The sequence below is a fragment of the Poeciliopsis prolifica genome, unplaced genomic scaffold (genome assembly GCF_027474105.1).
Source record: "Poeciliopsis prolifica strain line A6 unplaced genomic scaffold, Auburn_PproV2 SCAFFOLD025, whole genome shotgun sequence".
Taxonomy (NCBI): domain Eukaryota; kingdom Metazoa; phylum Chordata; class Actinopteri; order Cyprinodontiformes; family Poeciliidae; genus Poeciliopsis; species Poeciliopsis prolifica.
In genome coordinates, this window is record NW_026562400.1 from 3,538,362 (window position 1) to 3,557,298 (window position 18,937).

Below are 18,937 nucleotides of genomic sequence, written 5' to 3' on the forward strand. Positions count from 1 at the left end.
CTGGCGAAAGTGGGCGGGCCTTCGCTACGAGTCCCTTGGGTTCTGATTGGTCAGTCGCCGTGTACAGTAAGATCAGTGATTGGGTTACTTTCAACCAATCAAAACTACATGATGTTACACATTTTTCAGGGTTTTTATTTTAAGAAAATAAAATCCAATAAAATGTGTAAAGTTTTTAATCCTTTTTAAACTTTATTCAGAAGTGTTTTAAGTTTTCATAAAAAGCTTAAATGAAGTTAAAAGCTGTTGCTGTTCTGGAGCTTTCATTCATTACAATAATTTCATTCAATAAACTATTTTCCCATTATGTTTCTGAAACGTTTTCTTATAAACTAACCAGTAGAATAAAACTGATTAAACTGTCCATCTCATTATTTATATGCATTAATTTGACATAACTGCATACATTCAAGATCCAATGTTGAGTTATTTCGGTGTGTTTTTAACTGCTCCTTATTCTCCATAGAAATGCTCTGAGAGCTTCAAGAAACTTGAGTCAAATTCCTTTTATGCCTTAACATGTTCAGCCGATGAATGTGGTTAGACAGTTGGGTATTGGCTGCTTTCCGAGGGCAGGACACGGTTCCAGCCTGAGCCTCTGAGACGGCACACTGGACTGTTCCACGACAATATGCCAACATATTCACACAGAAAAGCTGCACTATGCTTTAAATGACATGTCAGCTGCAATTAGTTTGCTTGAATCTTTCATAACTCAAAGGATGGACTTCTAGACACACAAAGCACCACAAACCTCAGTGTATTTTAGGACTGATAATTATTTTATTAATCGATTAATCTGATTTTATTCTGCAAATTCCACTGCATTTAACCACTTAAAAGTATTTGGTACAATATAAGAAATACAATAAAATAAGCAAATAACCATATAATTACATTTTTAATTAAATAATGGAACATTTTACTGCTAAAATGTAATATAGCATTTCTAATAGTAAAAGATGCATCTGCAGCTAAAAAAAAATTACTTTTAACACCAACAAAAGCTCATCTCTTTCTGCTTAAATTAAGATCTATATGATGTAGAGCTGATCTGTTGGATTTATTAAAAATTGGATAGAAACTTTGTCCTCATTCTGTTTTTGAAGCTCAAATTGCATGAAGTTTTTGTACTTTATGGTACCATGACTGAACAGAAAATGTACGACAAACTCCTGGAGATTTATTGATTACCAATGTGAAAGATTACAAGGAATCTGAAAACAAAAAGTTACTATTTCTGTGGCCTGTACAAAACATTTTCATAATTTTTTTTTTTTCCACGAAATCAATTTTAAATTATGAGATTTTATTCTGTCACTTTAAATCCAAATAATCTGCTTCGGGCCGTGGCCCCCCAACTCAAAATTTACACTCATCCATGAAAATACCTGCAACAGTTGCGCAATTATACAATCTTACGTCTTTGAAAAGCAGAAGTGGAGCCTCCTGCACAATCAAGAAAGGTGTAGCAAGTGGTTTCTGGGTGGTATGTAAACAACAAAGCACTTGTCTTTTCCAGCAGCCATTGTACAGCATATACAGCAGTAAAACCAGCTGACCAAACATGCTGGAACTCAGCTTGGGTTGCTAGGTAATGGCGCAGTGGCCGTCGAATGTGATTTAAAAATCAACAGCAGACACCAAAAAAAGGAAAGAAAAAACATACTGCCAAAAAAACGGCAAGGTGTTTTTTTAAGTGCTTAGACTGATTTTAGAAGTAGTTATGACCCAAGTGAAAGCATAAAAATGTTTAAAAAGTAAATTTTGCATAATAAGTCCCCTATAAAACTTTTTTATAGGGGACTATAAAAAGGCACTGTTTTTGTGTCAGCCTGTTGGTTGGATTTTGAAAGTAAAGTTCCAGTGTCCAAAATATATTGAATTTCCAGTTTATGTCCTGTGAGGTGAAAATTTAAAATTCTGTTGACGTTCCCACATGAAGAAAAGATTCACTCAGCACAAAACCACAACATCTGCATCTATAAAAGTTAACATATAACAAATTATGCAAACGTATGGAAAATTCAACAGCACTTTGATTTGTCAACTGAGATTTATTTAATAGGCAAAAACACAAAAAACGGGTGAAAAGGATGAAATTCCAGCCGCTCTGTTTGCCAGGGCTCACCAATTTGTCCGCCCCGACCCAAGATGGCCCACAAAGGGGAACGCAGGCCTTTAGAACCTCGGTGAACTCCTCCATGACTAAGTGATTTAGCCAGCTATGGGGAAGGCCGCCCAATTTACAATCAGGCCGCGCAAAGAAAGACACGAACGCCATTGACAGATGACGGCTACCCCACAGATGGCGGCCATCCCTGGATTCATGTGGTATGCATAGATTTTGGGTGCAATTTGGGCATCAGCGAGGGGAGAAAAGAAAGAGCAGGGCAGTGTGTTGATGTGGAGGTTGTAGGAGGGAGGGGAGTCGCTGTTCTCTCGTTTTCTCTTTGAGTCAATAGTGTTCCGGCAGCTGAGCTTCTTTATGAGGGGAACAATCTGGAGGGTCTTGTCAGGGTGCCGAGCAGCTGCCGTTTTCTGGGGAGCTTCTTTCACAGACCACAGGCCTGGAGGAGGCTGGTGAATGCAGATGCACCCTCCCACACTCCTCTTCCTCCACAACGTCTCTAATCCGCCCCCCGGCCCTCCCTCCACAGCAAACCTTTCACACTGGAGAGCATCACTGGAAAAACACCAACGCTTATCAAGTCCAGTTTCTAATGCAGAGATGTCAAACTCATCAAGATCAAGGATCTCTTTTAGGGCATTAAAGCATGTAACTTTAATAAAACAATATGTCTTTGCACATATTAAGCCATGCTGTCAGACTTTGTTATGAGACGGATAATCTGTGAAAACATGAAGCTCCTGCGCCTTATCCTTGAGCTAATATCATCATCTGAAGAAATGCAACACTCCTGTTAGAAAACAACCAATCAGAGCCAGGAGGAGGGACTTGGCGCTGTCAATCACACACATGTACTCGCTGCTAAATGTGCTAATGGCATAGAAAGAAACTAGCCAAAACAGGAAAACCATTAACCTGTCATCATCCATGCTAGCTAGCCTTAGCATTCACAACAGGCAGAGAGCAATGGGAGGATGAGCAGCACCATACAGAGGGTGATGGACAGCGCTAAGACCCACCTCCTGGCTGATTGCTTCTCTTTATGTGAGAAGTGAAAGGAGCTCAATGCTTTCACAGATTAGATGTCTCATGACAAACAACATAGTGACAGTTTCAACATAAATGTAAAAATATATTTTTTATAAAAGTTACATAGTGTGAATTTAAAGGGCCGTTTGTGCCGCTACCATCTGAAGAAATGCACCACTCCCAACCAAAAACAACCAATCAGAGCCAATATCGACTGCCACAACCTGTTATGTAAAAAAAAAAAAAAAAAAGAAAGAAATAAACAAATAGCTTTCTCTGCATTTGGGAACTTCTTCAAATTAAATATTAAATTATTTTTTGGCAATACACAGATAAAAACTGATTTAAATTGACTAATAAAATAATATTACGTGACCTACAATAGGGCCCAGTGGGCCACAAAGATAGTTATGGTGGGGCAGATTTGGCCCGCGCGCCTCGAGTTTGACACACATGCAAATATCTTAGTACAAGTAACTGTTCAGTGATAAATAGGAGCTTCTTTCAAGTAAATAATTCCTTTAATTTTTAAAAAGTGCTAGTTCCACTGGAAGATTATTTCACTAATCATTTTCCCTTGTTATATGTAAAACTTGCAAGTTTAGCTAGAACTATTTCATCAATACTAAAGAATTATTGACTTAAAACAAGCTCACATGCATTTCTGTAAAAAATACTTGTCTTATTTCAAGTGTGCTAAGATATTTGCACTAAAAACTAGAATAAAACTACTTGGTAAGATTTGATGTTTTTGCTGTGTGTTGTTATTGTAATCGCTCCCCGAACAAAACATTTATGAGGTATGTGAAGATTTATTTTTTCTCTCCAGCAGACGATAAATACGGACTGAAACACAACAAAGCTCACTTTAGGAATAATGGCACGACCTGATATCTGACTGTATAGCTAAAAACAACAACATCCTGATTCAGGTTAGACTGGAAGAGGCTGGAAGCAGCACAGCCTCTCGTGATTCTCCTGAGTGATTTTTATTAGTAGAGCAATAAATTAGTATTTGCTCCCTTTCTCACTTTAACATGGTTAGTCAAATCATTACCCACACTTTGATTCCCTTCTTCATATAGACTTCTGGTGTGATGCAACATTCCCTAGACTAATGCTTACAAGCATCACTCCGAAAAACAAACATGTTCATATTTGTGTTTAGTCTCTAGAGCAAATATCTTAGTAGATTTGAAAGAAGACAAAACTAATTCATAAGTAACTTTTAGCAAAAAACAGGCGCTCTTAAGTCAATAATTCCTTAATATTTTTGAAAAAGTTTTAGTTCTATTGTCAGATTCTAAGATTTAGGCAATTATTGACTTAAACGAGCTGCTATTTCTTGCTGAGCTGCGAGTTACTTGTTAGTTACTAACAAGTAACTAACAAGGTTACTTGTTAGTTTGGTTTTATTTCAAACATACTAGGATATTTGCAAAAGAAACCAGACAAAACCACTTGGTAAGATTTTGTGTTTTTGCAGTGTAACTCTCCATCCAAGCAGCCACTGCAGAGCGGGTCGTCGCCGTCGCCTGCTGGTGTGCCGGTGCAGCAGCCGGTCTGCACCAGTTGGCTCCCGGTTCGTGTTTAGCTTCGGTTTCCGACACGCCTGTCCCGTTTAGCTGCCGTCTACCGGCACCAGGTTCCCTGTGGTGTCCAGCTGCATGCATTTGCAGGCGCAGGCCGACACCGGGCACTCTGTGTGGTCTCTGTGGAGCAAGATAGACACGTTTTCATTCACATTTAACTCTAATGTGTTCGGAACTGATAAGAATTTATTGACTGTACTTAATTTCTCTTTGGGATCAATAAAGTATCTTTGAATTTGAATTGAATTTGATACGACTGCATTATCGATCTCGCTTATAGACTCAATTCCTCATTGAGTTAGGAAACAAACTCTTTAATTCAACATATGCATCAAGTTTTCTTTTTCTCTGTTCGATTCTAACAACATTAAAACAATAAAATCCTCCTGTCATAGCAGGAGACGCCGCGATCCTTTAATCGTGATTAAAGTTTTGAGCAACCGGCCCGACAAGCATCTTCCTTTTTGTCACATACATATTTTCTAGCGTTTCCGCCGCGACGCCATCTTGGATGTTCTCTAAAGCAGAAGACGTAGTGTGATCAATACGTCACAAGTTACGGGAAATGATAATGATTCTAAGCAACTGAACTCCTGAGAACCAGTCTTCAGTTACAATCTATCAATCGATTGTTCTGACGGTTAATCAAATTTTTAAAAAATTAAAACCAATTTAAACCAATAAACAATATTAGAAACACATATATTACACTATATGACAGAAATTTGTACTTTAAGTCGTCTCTCAACTTGAATCAGTTTGTTTGGAAGAGGTCAGACGATCAGGTTACCTTTCATTTCAAAAACATGAAAATAATTCCAAAAATGTCTCCCACCTGAACCAGCTCAGCATGTGACCGGCGTGGCCACCATGTCGACAGTTGTGACACCAGGTGAACCAGTTGCTGAACTGGGCGAGTTTGTTCTCCCTCGTTAAGTCCATTTTCTCATCCGACTTTCCAGTTCCTGAATCCAAAAGATGCAACATTTAAATCCGACTATCAACGCTGTCAGGAGTGACGTCACAGCAGTAAAGGTCCAGGTGCTACCGGGTTTTAAACGGCAACCAAAGTCCAGTCATTCCTCCTTAAGTCAAGCATTACAGCAGCTTCAGCTCCACGTTCGGTCGATCCTACCTGAGCAACTGGAAACAGGTGTGCCCATGTTCATGAGGCAGAGTGCGCAGCGCGGCAGAGGCTTCCTGCAGCCAGGACAGCTGGTGACCTTTGACTTGGTGGGCGACCCGCTGACCCCGTACTGGCTGAAGCCGCGGCCCTGATGAGGTATCGCAGAGCAGCTGTAGGAGATGGACTTCCCGCAGAAATTACAGCTCACGAACACCTGCAGAGAGCAAAACGCAGATACTATATTAGAAATACATTAAGATAAGCAAATAGTTCTAGTAATTTTTTAATAAGAAAATAATCTTTGAATTGACTAAAATTAAATCCCTTAGTATTTCTTAGTTAATCTGAACCAGAATTTCAGATTAACACATTTTGGCTAAAACATATTTACAAACAAATATGTTTTACCTTCAATGAAGGTACAAAAAGAAAAACAAGTTTTAACTTAATTCCTGCTCTGAATTTGTTGGTTTTTTCCACCAAATGACCTTTATTGAGACTGTATACTTGAGTTAACGATTAATTGATTGATCAAATAGTTGACAATGACTTCAATAATCGATTAATCATTTACACTTTACTTACTACTAATGAAAGGCAACCTGGAATAGGTTGCCATAGGAACTCAGTGTTTCAGCTGTTTTGAAGTTTTCTAGAAGTCAATTAATTTAGTAATTGATTAATTGTTAACTGGAGTACACGGACTTCAAAAAGGTCATTTGCTGAAAGAACAATATACTAAAAGCAGAAATTAGGCCAAAAATATACCAAAAAATATATGTTCTACCCTGTGCTTTTATTTTTGCAGCTATTTTATTTTTTGAATTCATGTGACCCATGTATGTTGTGTGTTTTTTGTAGTTTTGGAATTGCAACTAATGGGGATCCAAATGACAGAAACCTGGTTCAAGTTCTTAAAAACAACCTCTTATTGATCTTTTGATATCCAGTTATTAATCCAAAAATTAATCCCCAGATCAGCCGCACACTGCACTGATAAGCAGAAATGTCTGAGCTTTTCACATGTTGACGTTAGAAGTACTTTTTAAGTTGTTTAATTGCATCATTTTCTATAAATGGTCAAATATTTACAAAAGGGAAGCCATGTTCTTGCATTTTAGGCAATAAAATATTTATTTTTAATGTGTAGTCATATTTTATTAAAGTTGCTTCAGTGGTTAAATGAAAAATCTGCAGAATGTGGTAATTTTTTTATCTGATTAATCGACAGAAGAAGTGATTATTAAATGAATCGATAGTTGTAACCTTGCGTAGGACTGGCATAATGAGTACAGAACCAACAGCTTCTTGCTCACCGGCTGCCTGGGTTTACATTTTGTTGGGATTAAAGCCTCTGCAGCAGAAATGAATGTCGTTACCTGAGCTAGCGGTTTGGAGCTGGGGTCCAGTTTGCCTCTGAGGATGTCAAACTCGGCCCGTTTGTGCCAGAACCTCCATGCGTCCAGCAGGTTGCGGTAGTTTTCGATCCAGCACTGGACCCGAGGGTCTTTCAACACGTCGCCAGGGGAACCCTGACAGCAGAGATCAGGTGTGAAAACGCCCTCTGACCTTTTCATTTCAGAGCAGCTGGCAGAGCAAAAGACAGCCTCATGCTCACAACATGTTGCCCTGTCAGGGTGTGGCTGTTGGTGGCATGTCAGAACAAGAAAACTACAGTAACAATGAAATAACACTTTCATTTTTAATGGAACTTTATTGGAATAAGTAGATTTGCAGGTTTGGTACACAAAATTTAGTTTTTTTCCTCTTATTGTAAGTAATTACTTTGCAAGATGCTCAAACTTTCTAAAGAAAATTTTATGGTTCACTGGCATTTAGTTGGAAGCTACTAACTACATATCAGCTAAGCTAGGGCTATTATAAATGACTATTTTAGTAATCAAATAATCTAGTGGATATTCTGATGATTAATCAAGTGAAACTTTATCGCGTTCTGTAGTAGCTACGTAAGTTGGCAAAAGAAACATAAGGAAGAGAAAATGCTAGTGTTCCTCAGAGTACCTTTAGCATGCAGAAGCTGGCCGTCTGGACGTCCCCGGTCCGGTCCACATAGCTCTCCATCAGATCGACGCCATCTTTGGTGAGTCCGGTCAGCAGGATTCCCTCCAGGTTTCCTGCCTCCTTCATCTCAGTGGTCAGTTTGTCGATGTAACGAGGCAGCTGCAGGGAAAATGGCAGCAGACTCAGATGAAGCTGCTTCATTTCGTGTGATGCTCGATGTGCTGCAGGAAGCTTCGCTCCGATTACCTGAGCATCGCTGAGAAACATGCAGGCGAAGGCGACTCTGTCCCGGACGGCAACGTTGCTCTCATACTGAAACAGAAACTTATTTTAAAATTATTTTTACTACGCTGTACTTTTTATTTCTACACTTAAGTAAAATTTATGGGTTCTCCAGCAACTGAAGGAAAAACAAAAAAATCCCCCAGACACAGACACAAACCTGCAGTTTTTGTTAAAGTTTCATAAACTTTATATTGAAAGCAAAATATATTTTGGCTAATTGTGTTATTTCTATGAACTAGTTGCATTTTAAAATGCCAAAATAAGCTTCTTTTTAAACTGTTCTTTAATCTTTTTCAAGAACAGTTAACACTAACTGATTATTTGAAAATAAACAGAAATAAATTAAGTATTTTAATAATTATTTCAACCAATCAAAAAGGTGGAGCATTTACCAGATTTGATTAAAGTGTAACAATTTTAATGTCACTAATGTTAAGGAAGATTTTACTCAAAAAAAACCTTTCTAATTATTTTTGAGTAAAAAATAAATTAATAAAATTCATAATAATTAAAAACTTACATTTAGCTAAATACAACAGAGGTCATGGAGGAAAATTATTATTTTTATTGCTGGGAATAAACATCTCACAGACTTAAAAAATGAAAACAATAAGCACAAAAAGGTGAATGATTAAACATTTAGGCAAATGTAAAATATTCTATGTTTGTTTTATTGTATTGTGCAGGTAAAAGAGAAAAAAATTAACAATATTTCAGTGTTTTTAAATAAAATTTTGGCTCCTTAATACTGTCATTTTTTTTACTTGGAATAAATTTGATAATAAATCTAAGAAATAAAATCATTCAGTAGAATTTTTTTGCATTCCTTCTCATTTTATCAGGCCAGAAAAAGAAAATATGTGTTATTTTTAAGACTGCGTGGGAACTCGTGGTTGTGTTTTAAACTTTGACATTGCAGGGACAGCCTGATCTGGAAACATTTCACCCACAGCAACTCCTCCTTTCTATAAAAATCCAACCAGCCCGGCTTGGAAATGACTCACTGGATCATCTTATCTCATTACGCGTTTTTACCAAGAAACAGTTTGAGAGAAAATTCAGCTGAAAGGGAAAACGAACATGGATTCTGGCCTGGGCTGCAGTTTTTCCTTTACACAACAGTTTTATGACTTATAAAGCCAACAGTGGAAATGGAAAGCAAGTCTCTTCCTGTGCACCTGAATTTTTTCCACATAAAACCACTGAAGTAATACCAGCCAATTTACTACCAAGTATAAATAAACCTCTTTACGGAGTCAGAACAAAAGAGCCACTGTCTCGGCTTTTCTGCATCGACTAACTGGCTCACCAACAGTCGATGGCGCAGATTATTTACCAGCACGCCGTCGTAGGCTCCAGGCTCACTGGTGAGGAAGGCGAACATGACACAGAGGTAGGGATTCTTCAGCTGCAGCCGCAGAGAGCTGCACATCTCCCTCCACAGGGACGACTTCTCGTCGGTGTAGCCCGACAGCGCCATGGCTACAACGTTCAGGTTCAGGTCGCCTGTAAGTAACACAAAACTGTTGATATGGAGTCGTTCATGGCCTGCTGTTAAGGAGAAAAACGTCTGGAAACAACTGATATAAACCTTTATTTGTACTTCAGATTGCTTGTCTAGAACAGGGGTCAAACTCGAGGCCCGGGGTCCAAATCCGGCCGCACAGCTTTATATGTGGCCCTCTGGACTCTAGAGCTTTTAAATATAATTTTATGAGTCAAATCAAACCAGTTTTTATCTCTATACTGCCATATTGCATCATCTAGTCCCTCCAGCTTTTTGGGATTCCACAATCGCCAAAATTCATGCAATAATCAACAAATTCCCACACTTTGTATCCTAGTAATAGTAATAATAATGTTAATTATAAAGTGTTTTCAAACAAAGTGCTGAACAATTACAAGGAGATAAAACCAAAACAGAATAATACAGTGTATAATGCAGAAATGTGAGTTTATTGCAATTCTTCAGCAAAAATAGTCAAAACCATTGGGGTTGTGTGATGCTACCTCCCACCTGCAGGTGGCAGTATAACTACGTCCTGCTTGGTGTAAAGTTATCCAAGAATATTTACATATTTTGAACAGATTTGGTTTAATCACTGCTCTGAATGTCATATTTATTCAGGAAATAAAAATATGTATACTCTAGTTAGTGATTAATTAAATTAGTTGAGGATTATCTGATCACCATTAATCCCATCCCAACTAAACATAGATAAAAAAAAACATTGCTAATCTGCAGATTGCATGATGTTGCTGTCAACGAGTTATTACACAAGTTTGTCAGGTTAAACATATTTTCTCTAGTGTAAGTGTGTGCAGAGGAATCAACACATTCAGTAGGAAATAAAGCAGCGGCTCTGTTGACGCACCTTATCCACAGAACAGGAAGCAGGAGAAGATTCTTGACCTACATTAGTGAAGTTTTTCCTCGTCACAAGTGTGTAAACACCACTGTGTGCTGTGAAAACATGACTCCGGCCGTCACATTCTGCTTTATTCTCCTTATAAACTTTATTTTACTTTATTTAAATATAAATAAAGGCTGTACGTTAAGTTAAATTAGTTTTTTACTTAATTTACAGCCTGTATTCATAACACATTTGGAAACACTGGCTGATTTGTTGCCCTAGCTCAGATTTTGGGGAGAATCTCTTCAATACAAGCAATAAATCCATTACAAAGCACATTAAACACAAAATAGAGAGTTTAATGAATAGAGCAAGAAGAAAAGCAGTAAAATATTTCCATAAATAAAATCCTAAACCTCATAGACAGATTTCCTGGATACCATATTAAGGCTTTTGCATTGAAAATAGGATATTAAAGTGTATAAAGTTAAGTGACTTTACTTTTGGTAACAAAGTGTAATTCAACTGCAAGCATATTCAATTAATATCCCATATTTGTTGTGTCGTTCCTTTGGTACCTTATCTGCATTTTATCCACTTGGATGATATTTTAAAGTTAGTTTATAACCAGTTTGTCTATTTAATATAATTTATTTGTTGGTACTTTAATACAGTATATCAAACAGGCACATGAAAATGAAAACATGGCTTTATTTCAGTCGTTAAGTAATATAATTAATAAAGCATGTTGTCGTGAGATATAAGTTAAAAGCTGAAAACATCAGCTGTGAGGGAAACTCTTTACCAAAGTGCTTCTTGCACTTTACATGTTTAAGTTGAGTTTGCCGCCACCTGCTGGCTTAAAATGGAAATATATTTGAGTATCGGAGATGAGGAATGTTAATGACATCCAGCTTATATTTTCATTTTCAGTCTAAATTTAACATTCAAGGTCTTTACAAGCAGGATTTATATCATTACAGGAAATTTTACGACTTTATTTGGAGTTATATTTCCTCTGGAGGACGCAGACAGTTTATTCTGTGATACAGAAATGTTCTAGCCCTGAGGATTCATCCTCACCTTTTTCGGCGATGGCTCCCTTGCTGAGGATCTGGATGGCGCGGCGGATATCCAGGTTGAAGAGAGCGATGGCCGCCGCTCGCTCCCACTCGCGTTCCTGCTCCAGAGACCGCAGGAAGGTTTCCACGTCGATGTCCGAACCGCGGCTGATCCATCCGCAGAGCCGCAGGGCGAGGCAGCGCTCGTCGCTCTGGAAGCGGGTTACGTCCGTCTGCCGGTCCGAGCCGCTCCAGCACCTGCGGCTCTCCGTCGTGCCTTCAGGAAAACAGAGGATTAAACAGGAGTGGCCATAACAACCCAAATGGATGCTTCAGGCCAATGATTTGTTTTCTTACCGGAGCTCGTCTTCACAATGTTCTTGATGCCGGAATAAACCACAAACTGCTTGTTTCCTGGCAGTTTCAGCTCGGCGTCCTCTGAACACTGCTTCATATGTGATCCTTGAATAGGAAATGTAACAAATGTTCCCGTTCTGATAAAAGATGAACATGTCTCATGTCAATTGATCCAAATACTGGTACTGAGAATGAACACATAAGATCCATAACGGCAGAACGCTGCTGCTGCTGCTGTTGTTCTGACTAAAACCAGGAAGTCGGAGCACATCGCCCCATTCTGCAGTCACTGACTCCCTGCAGCTCAGAGGACAGACTTTAAAATACTGCTGTTAGTTTCTAAATCCCTGAACGGTTCGGCACCACAACACAGTAAAGATCTGCTGCTGTTTTCACAGCAACCTTCCAGAGCTCACAGGTCTTCTGGTTCTGGTCTGCTAGAACCAGAACCAGAACCAAACATGTAGAAGCAGCTTCCAGCTTCTATGCACCACAAATCTGGAACAAACTTCCAGAAAACTGCAAAACAGCCAAAACACTGAGTTCCTTTAAATGCAGACTAAACACTAACAAGTTCAGAGTTGCTTTGAAACATAATCAGTAGAACAGTAATCAATAATCTGATGTGTGACAAAATGTACCGTTCCAGTTGTTTGCTGTGTGTTCTGTAACTTTTTGCATTTTTATGTTTTTATGATTTAAAACACTTTGAAATACCTTGTTGCTGAAATTTGCTATACAAATAAAATTTTATTTGATTTGAAAGATCAATAAACTTTATATTCTAACAAACATTTAACACTGGAGCTGGAAGACATTTTAAATATCCAAAATAAATAAACCAAACAACAGAACCAACAAAAAAAGGCTCGTTGGAACCAAAACACCAGACTGAAGACTTTCATCATCCAGTTTTGGTCGAAAAAGAACAACGATGGATCACGCGAATGGAAACTATTGAGCTTATTTTAATTTATCATGTAATTACTTCATTTATTGCTTATTTCAAAAGGCCTATCATCAGTTATTTGATAAAAACAACCCAAAAAACTTTTCACAAACAGGAACACTACAGGGTTTCCCCATCGTATTATAAGCCTGGAGGGCCACCAGGCTTTACTTGCTTCCCCACCAGGCTAAGTATTCCTCGTTTATTTATTTTATGTTTGTCTTTGATTCTAGTTGGTGCTTAGATGTTGTTAATAATGACTTCCAATAACAAACAATTGCCTAGTTGTATTTTCAAATTTCCTGTCAACTTTAAACATTTTCTTTATTAAACACACCAAGCTAAAGCTTCGACCGGACGCGGCTGGCTGTCAGGGGGAAACTCTGTCACAGGCACAAAAGGTTTCATGGTGAAAGGATATAGAACAGGTCGAACCATAACGACCTGAGCTGCGGGTCGCTCCCTCCGGCCAGCAGGTGGTTCTTCCAAACCTGGACGGTGTCGTGTCCGTACCTGGACTGAGCTCGCTCCCTCATCTTGGTGGCGATGTCTTTCTCGGCTTCGCCGTCCGTCCCTTCGGCCTCGTCCTCGACGCAGCTGTACAGGTGTCGGCCGCAGGCCCACATGAGCGACGCCGTGGAGCTCCAGGCCAGAGAGATGCGCTCGAACACGGTGAAGTCGGTCATGACCCGGTTGGCGGCGGAGACCACCACCATGCGGTTTTGGGAGGAGGGGTGCCAGGCGAAGCTGCCGATCTGGCTGTCGCAGGGCTGCACGCTTCGCTCGATGATGGTGGGCTCTGTCTCGTCGCCGATGGGGGTGGGAGTGTGCTGCATGTCGTACAGGCGGATGATGTTGCTGTCGCGTGTGAGCGTCGCCAGAAGGCCGGTGCGAGTCGGACACCACGCCACCTGGCGGACACAGAGGAAAACTCTGATTTAATGGACGCAATAAATCTGTAGAAACATCTGTATCGGCCGATATTTGTCGTTTTTAAACATGTAAGTGTTTAAAACTTAACTTCAACTATTCTGATGTTAATAATCTTTATTTACCATCCATTTCTCCAACAGTGAAATTCAAGCACTTTTAAGGTAAGTTTTCAAACTTTTCCAGCAGCCCACTTTGGAGGTAAGAACAATACAAATGAAGTAGGAGAGCACTGATTACAGTTTCAATGTCTACTGCTCATTAGCAACCTTCCCATTTTGGCCGATGCCAAATTTTTTTGTGTCTGAAATGTCGCTAAATATACAAAAACAGCAAGTGTGCATGATGTAAATGAGAATATGTTTTAAACATGCATTTTTTAAATTATGTCCTAAAGCTAAAGTTGTTTTTATTCAGTATTTTAAGTTGCAAACGTAAACTTTTCTAAGCCTTTCCAGCTCTCAAGTGAATTTAAGGCTTTACTGTTACTTATTTGGGAGGTATGCAACGTGTAATGAACATCATTCATTACAGCTATTATGTAAAGTGTTGTTTTGAAACATCTCTCATACATGCCTGAATTGTCAGAGAACAAAATGCTGATTTAACAGAAAAAAAAAAGTAAATGTCCTGTTAAAATAACATTAACGTTTAAATTATAAGACAATCTTTATTTCAATTACACAGATCAAAACGCCATTGAGAAATTCTGAAAAATAAATATTAATTACCTCCCAACAATCCAATATGTAAATAACATTCCTGCTCAAATTAAAAGCTTAAACAATATACAAAGTTCCAAAAATGTCACTAATTTCTCTGACATTTAGCAAGCTGAAATAATTTTGGTAATAAAAAAGCTTTATCTACCCTCACTTCAGACAGTGATAAAAAAAATGTGTGAATCTTTTTACGATTTATTTATTACTCATAACTTTTCTCTGAATTGAAACTGGAGTTTTTTAATTTTTTCACTCTGGTATAAAGCAGAAAAAGTAAACAGCAGCATGAATCTCTTTTTAAGACTTTATAACTGACGAGCGGCACTGCTGTTTTTAAACTGGACTTTGTACCTTCACTATGTTTACTTTTTTGTTTCATTTTGTTTATTCAGTTTGATGATCATGTCAAACTTCTCTCTTGTAACGTTAAGCCTTATTTGCTACATTTCCTTGAAAAATGAAAAGGTTGTTAATCTTGAAGAACTTCCTTTTTGAATAAATCAATAAAACAGAGAAAACATCTGACCGTACCTTAGTGAGAGGCTTTGGCTGCTCTGTGAGGGTCAGCACCGGCTTCTCAAACTTCCTCAGGTCCCAAATGGCCACCTGGCCTTCGAAGAAGGACGCCACGCGGTCGGGAAAGTGTGGATCGACCGTCACCCCCTGGATGGCCTTAGTGTTCACAAACGTTTTCTGGCTCGTGTTCCTCAGGTCAAATATTGCGAGGTTTCTGTGCATGCCAGCCAAGAGCAGCTTCGTGTCTCGAAGCAGCCAGCAGAGGGACAGGCAGGCATCGTTTTGGCCCAGCTCATACAGCGGCTTGGTCACCACCGTGCTGGAGTCCAGATCAACAGACGAGAGGCGGATTTTCTCAGCTGCTACGCTGGTTTCTGGGGCAAATTTACTGCTTATATCCCATATGAGGACAGAGAAGTCTGCACGGTGCTTATCCAGCCCAGCTGCTAGTAGGTTGCTGTCCACCGGGTTCCAGGCTAACGTGTTGCACTGCCGGGCATGCTTGGGCACAAACTCTTTCCCCACCAGCTCTTTACACGTGGAGTTGTGGTTCTGGCCCAAACTGGTGAGCACAACTCTGCCGTTAGCTTGTCCCACAGCCAGCAAACATTCAGGCTCATGTTTTGGGTACCATGCCACACATTTCATGTATGGAGTGTCAGAGTTTATGGCTAGTAACGTAGCAGCAGTTTCCTCAGAGAGGGAGAGAGTGCCAGGTTTTGTTTCGGTGCTGCCCACAGGTCCGATGCTGTACAGGCCCAGCTCAGAGTCGCAGATGACGTAGCGGTCGGGGTGGTGAGGAGACCACAGGATGTCCGGCTTTGAGCCACTCATGATGGAGAAACAGTGAAGAGGATTTCAGGAGAGTCCGTCTTCTGTAGCCTGAAGAAAGTCACACAAAAACACAGAATAATTAAACAGGCAAATTTAAAAATTAAGAATCTCTAGCCTCAGAAAAAACAATGTTAAAACTAATAAAACAACACTATGAGTGTGACATGTAATCTATTTATTTTGAACAGACGGAAAGTAAAAACAAGAACAAGTAAAAAGCAAATTATAAAACCATTGACATGCAATTTTACATTATTTTTAAAAGGACCACGTCGAAGATTTCCTTCCCCTCTCATATTCATAACCTACAAATATTTAAGTTGCCTGATTTTGTAATTATGTTATATATATTATTTTCATTTTGATCCTTAAATCCCAAAATTTCCACATAACTATGTTTTAGTCCACATGTTTATATAATTTTTAAATATTAAATTACTGAGGTTTCAATCGGTTACTCAGTATTTGAGTCGACTTTTTACAAAATATTTTTTTACTCTTACTTGAGAAATTTAATGGAAATTTCTCAAGTAACTTTTTACTTTTAATTCAGTCAAAAATATGCTGAACTCTCAGTTGAATAAAATTTGGGGGTACCCATTTCTGATTATTTGTTTTTTCCCTCATTTTAGTCTTTAAAAACATCAGAATTTGCACATAATTTAATATAATTGTCTACTGAATCACATAATTCTTAATTAATCGATCGGATGTTTGCTCAAACACTCAGAACTAGAGAACCTTTTCTACCAAAAACTTTTTTCTACAGTTAAGTAACTAAATAGTTTTACTAATGAAAGTAGTGCTACTCTTACTTTAGTAAAATGCACAGTTTCTCCTGCTGCATCTACTTTTTATTGTCAATCACCAATCAATACAGATACACCTGGTAATGGAGAACTTTATGTTTGGCTCAGAGGTCCATAAGCGTTCACTGTCCTCTTAAAGTCACAGTAACGCGTTCATCAGCTGAAACATCACTGAAATTTAAGCGACTAACTTTAATAGAAAAATCAAAACGACAATAAATGATTAATAAGAGTAAAGCTCCAACAAATTACATTATCAATGTGTGGCTAAATCGTTTGGAGGATCACAAAAAGCCAAACGTTTCACTCGGTCGAAGAAGAGTTCAAAGTTTGTTAACAAGCTAGCTCCGAGCTAATGCTAAGGAGAGCAGCTAAACCGCTTCCATCAGCTTAATGCGGAAGTCAAAACTATTTTTACGATATACGACTAACAACAGTACTTACACCGAAAGCGATTAAACTACAAGAAGTTTTCCGTTTTGATGTACACATGTCTCTAGCAGGAAGGTTGCAGCACCGCGAAGATGTTATGTGTTACACCAAAACAAGTCCGTGTTGTGTTCAGCACATCAGTTCCGCTGGGTGGAGAGGCTTTACATCGGCAGAGTGGAAGTAAATATTTACTTAACTGTTCGAGCGGCTGATCATTCAAATGGGAAATTATACCATTTCGTAACTGAACCAATATATTAATTTACAATGCTCAACTTTAGTGACACAGTTATTTACTGAGGTGGCTACCCAAAAAAAGACAGAGTTCATATTTTTACTCAAAAAAAAAATTATATATATATATATATATATATATATATATAATATATATATAATATATATATATATATATATATATATATATATATATATATATATATATATAAGCTGACTGGATAGCTCAATACATAAGGCATCAGTATATCACCCGAGAGGGCAGGGTTCAAATCCAGTCTGGGTCCTTAGGCAAGACCCTTCAAGCTACTGCCTACCTCATACCATGAGAGATACTAAGTTGCATAACATGCCGGCTCAGACGTCGCCCGGCCAAACAAGGTCTGCGTCAGGTGTTGGGGAACCAGAGCACCTTGATGACAAATGGGCTACTGGAACAAGACGGAAATGGGCGAGAGATGAAAATGTGGATCTGTTGGAATGCTACTACTCAAGTAACCCTAGTGAGAGAGGTTACATGCAAAGACTGGGGAAGGAATGGTTACTTCGACATCCCCAGTCAACACTAAGCGCTAAACAACTAGTAGCTCAGTGTTCCAACATCCGCAAACGGCAACTGCTATCACAACTTGAGATTGACGAGATACAACACAAATGCTACGGCAAAAGGGAGGAACCCGGATGTCAGGACTGTGGGGACTTAACTACAAGTCCCCACCCAGTGAGGGGATACACGGCCCCAATGAGCGAAACAGAGCTGAACGAGACAGCTGCTGACCTGAGAGAGAGAATCATGACCCGAATGACAACCAGGCCTCCCCGGCGCCAATTACAACGGCTGAGTGAAGTACCATCTGAAAGTCTCATTGAGAATGTGAATGCAGCATTGAGAACGATCCCTACCAACACCATAACAGAAACCAATGATCCTTGAGATACTTGGCTATAAGAGCAACCATGAGACCCAATACCCACCATGGAAAAGACGGTTAGAGGCTAAATCAAGGTAACAAGGAGGGAAGTGAGCCAACTGTCAGAGCTCCACAAGGGTGCAATGAAAAGACCAGTACCCAGAAAGTACAGCCAGATGCCCATACCTGAAGCACTCGAGACTGCCAAACAGAGGCTCCAAGCCTTGTCCAGCCGCCTAAAGAGATACACAAGGGAGAATGAATCCAGAAGGATTAACCGGCTCTTCTCCACTCAACCAGCTAAGGTGTACTCTCAATGGCAGGGTAACAATAACAACAGAGCAGACCCACCAAGGCTGGAGACGGAACAATACTGGAAAGGCATATGGGAAAGGGAGGCGTCCCACAACAGCAATGCACAGTGGCTGATCTCTCTACGAGAGGACCACAGCAACCTCCCTGAGCAAGCCCCGGTAACCATCACTGTGACAGATGTCCAAGAAAGAGTCTCAGGTATGAAAAACTGGACAGCACCAGGGCCTGACATGATCCATGCCTACTGGCTAAAGAAACTCACTGCTCTCCATGAGCGAATGGCAGCCCAAATGAACCAGCTGCTACAAAGTGGGACTCACCCTGAATG

General features: G+C 39.4%; 1 protein-coding gene across 1 annotated transcript; it reads right to left on the reverse strand.

Moving 5' to 3' along the window:
* Positions 1-779: 779 nt before the first annotated feature.
* On the reverse strand, positions 780-17,260 carry mios (missing oocyte, meiosis regulator, homolog (Drosophila)). Its single transcript, XM_055047107.1, has 12 exons — positions 17,162-17,260; positions 15,090-15,956; positions 13,324-13,817; positions 11,958-12,052; positions 11,623-11,877; positions 9,522-9,691; positions 8,147-8,212; positions 7,901-8,059; positions 7,258-7,410; positions 5,888-6,092; positions 5,588-5,717; positions 780-4,872 (listed from the first exon to the last, which is right to left on the reverse strand). The coding sequence occupies exons 2-12, from the start codon at positions 15,906-15,908 to the stop codon at positions 4,782-4,784; spliced, it is 2,637 nt and encodes an 878-aa protein (XP_054903082.1). The 5' UTR covers positions 15,909-15,956; positions 17,162-17,260; the 3' UTR covers positions 780-4,781.
* Between the last annotated feature and the right edge of the window lie 1,677 nt (positions 17,261-18,937).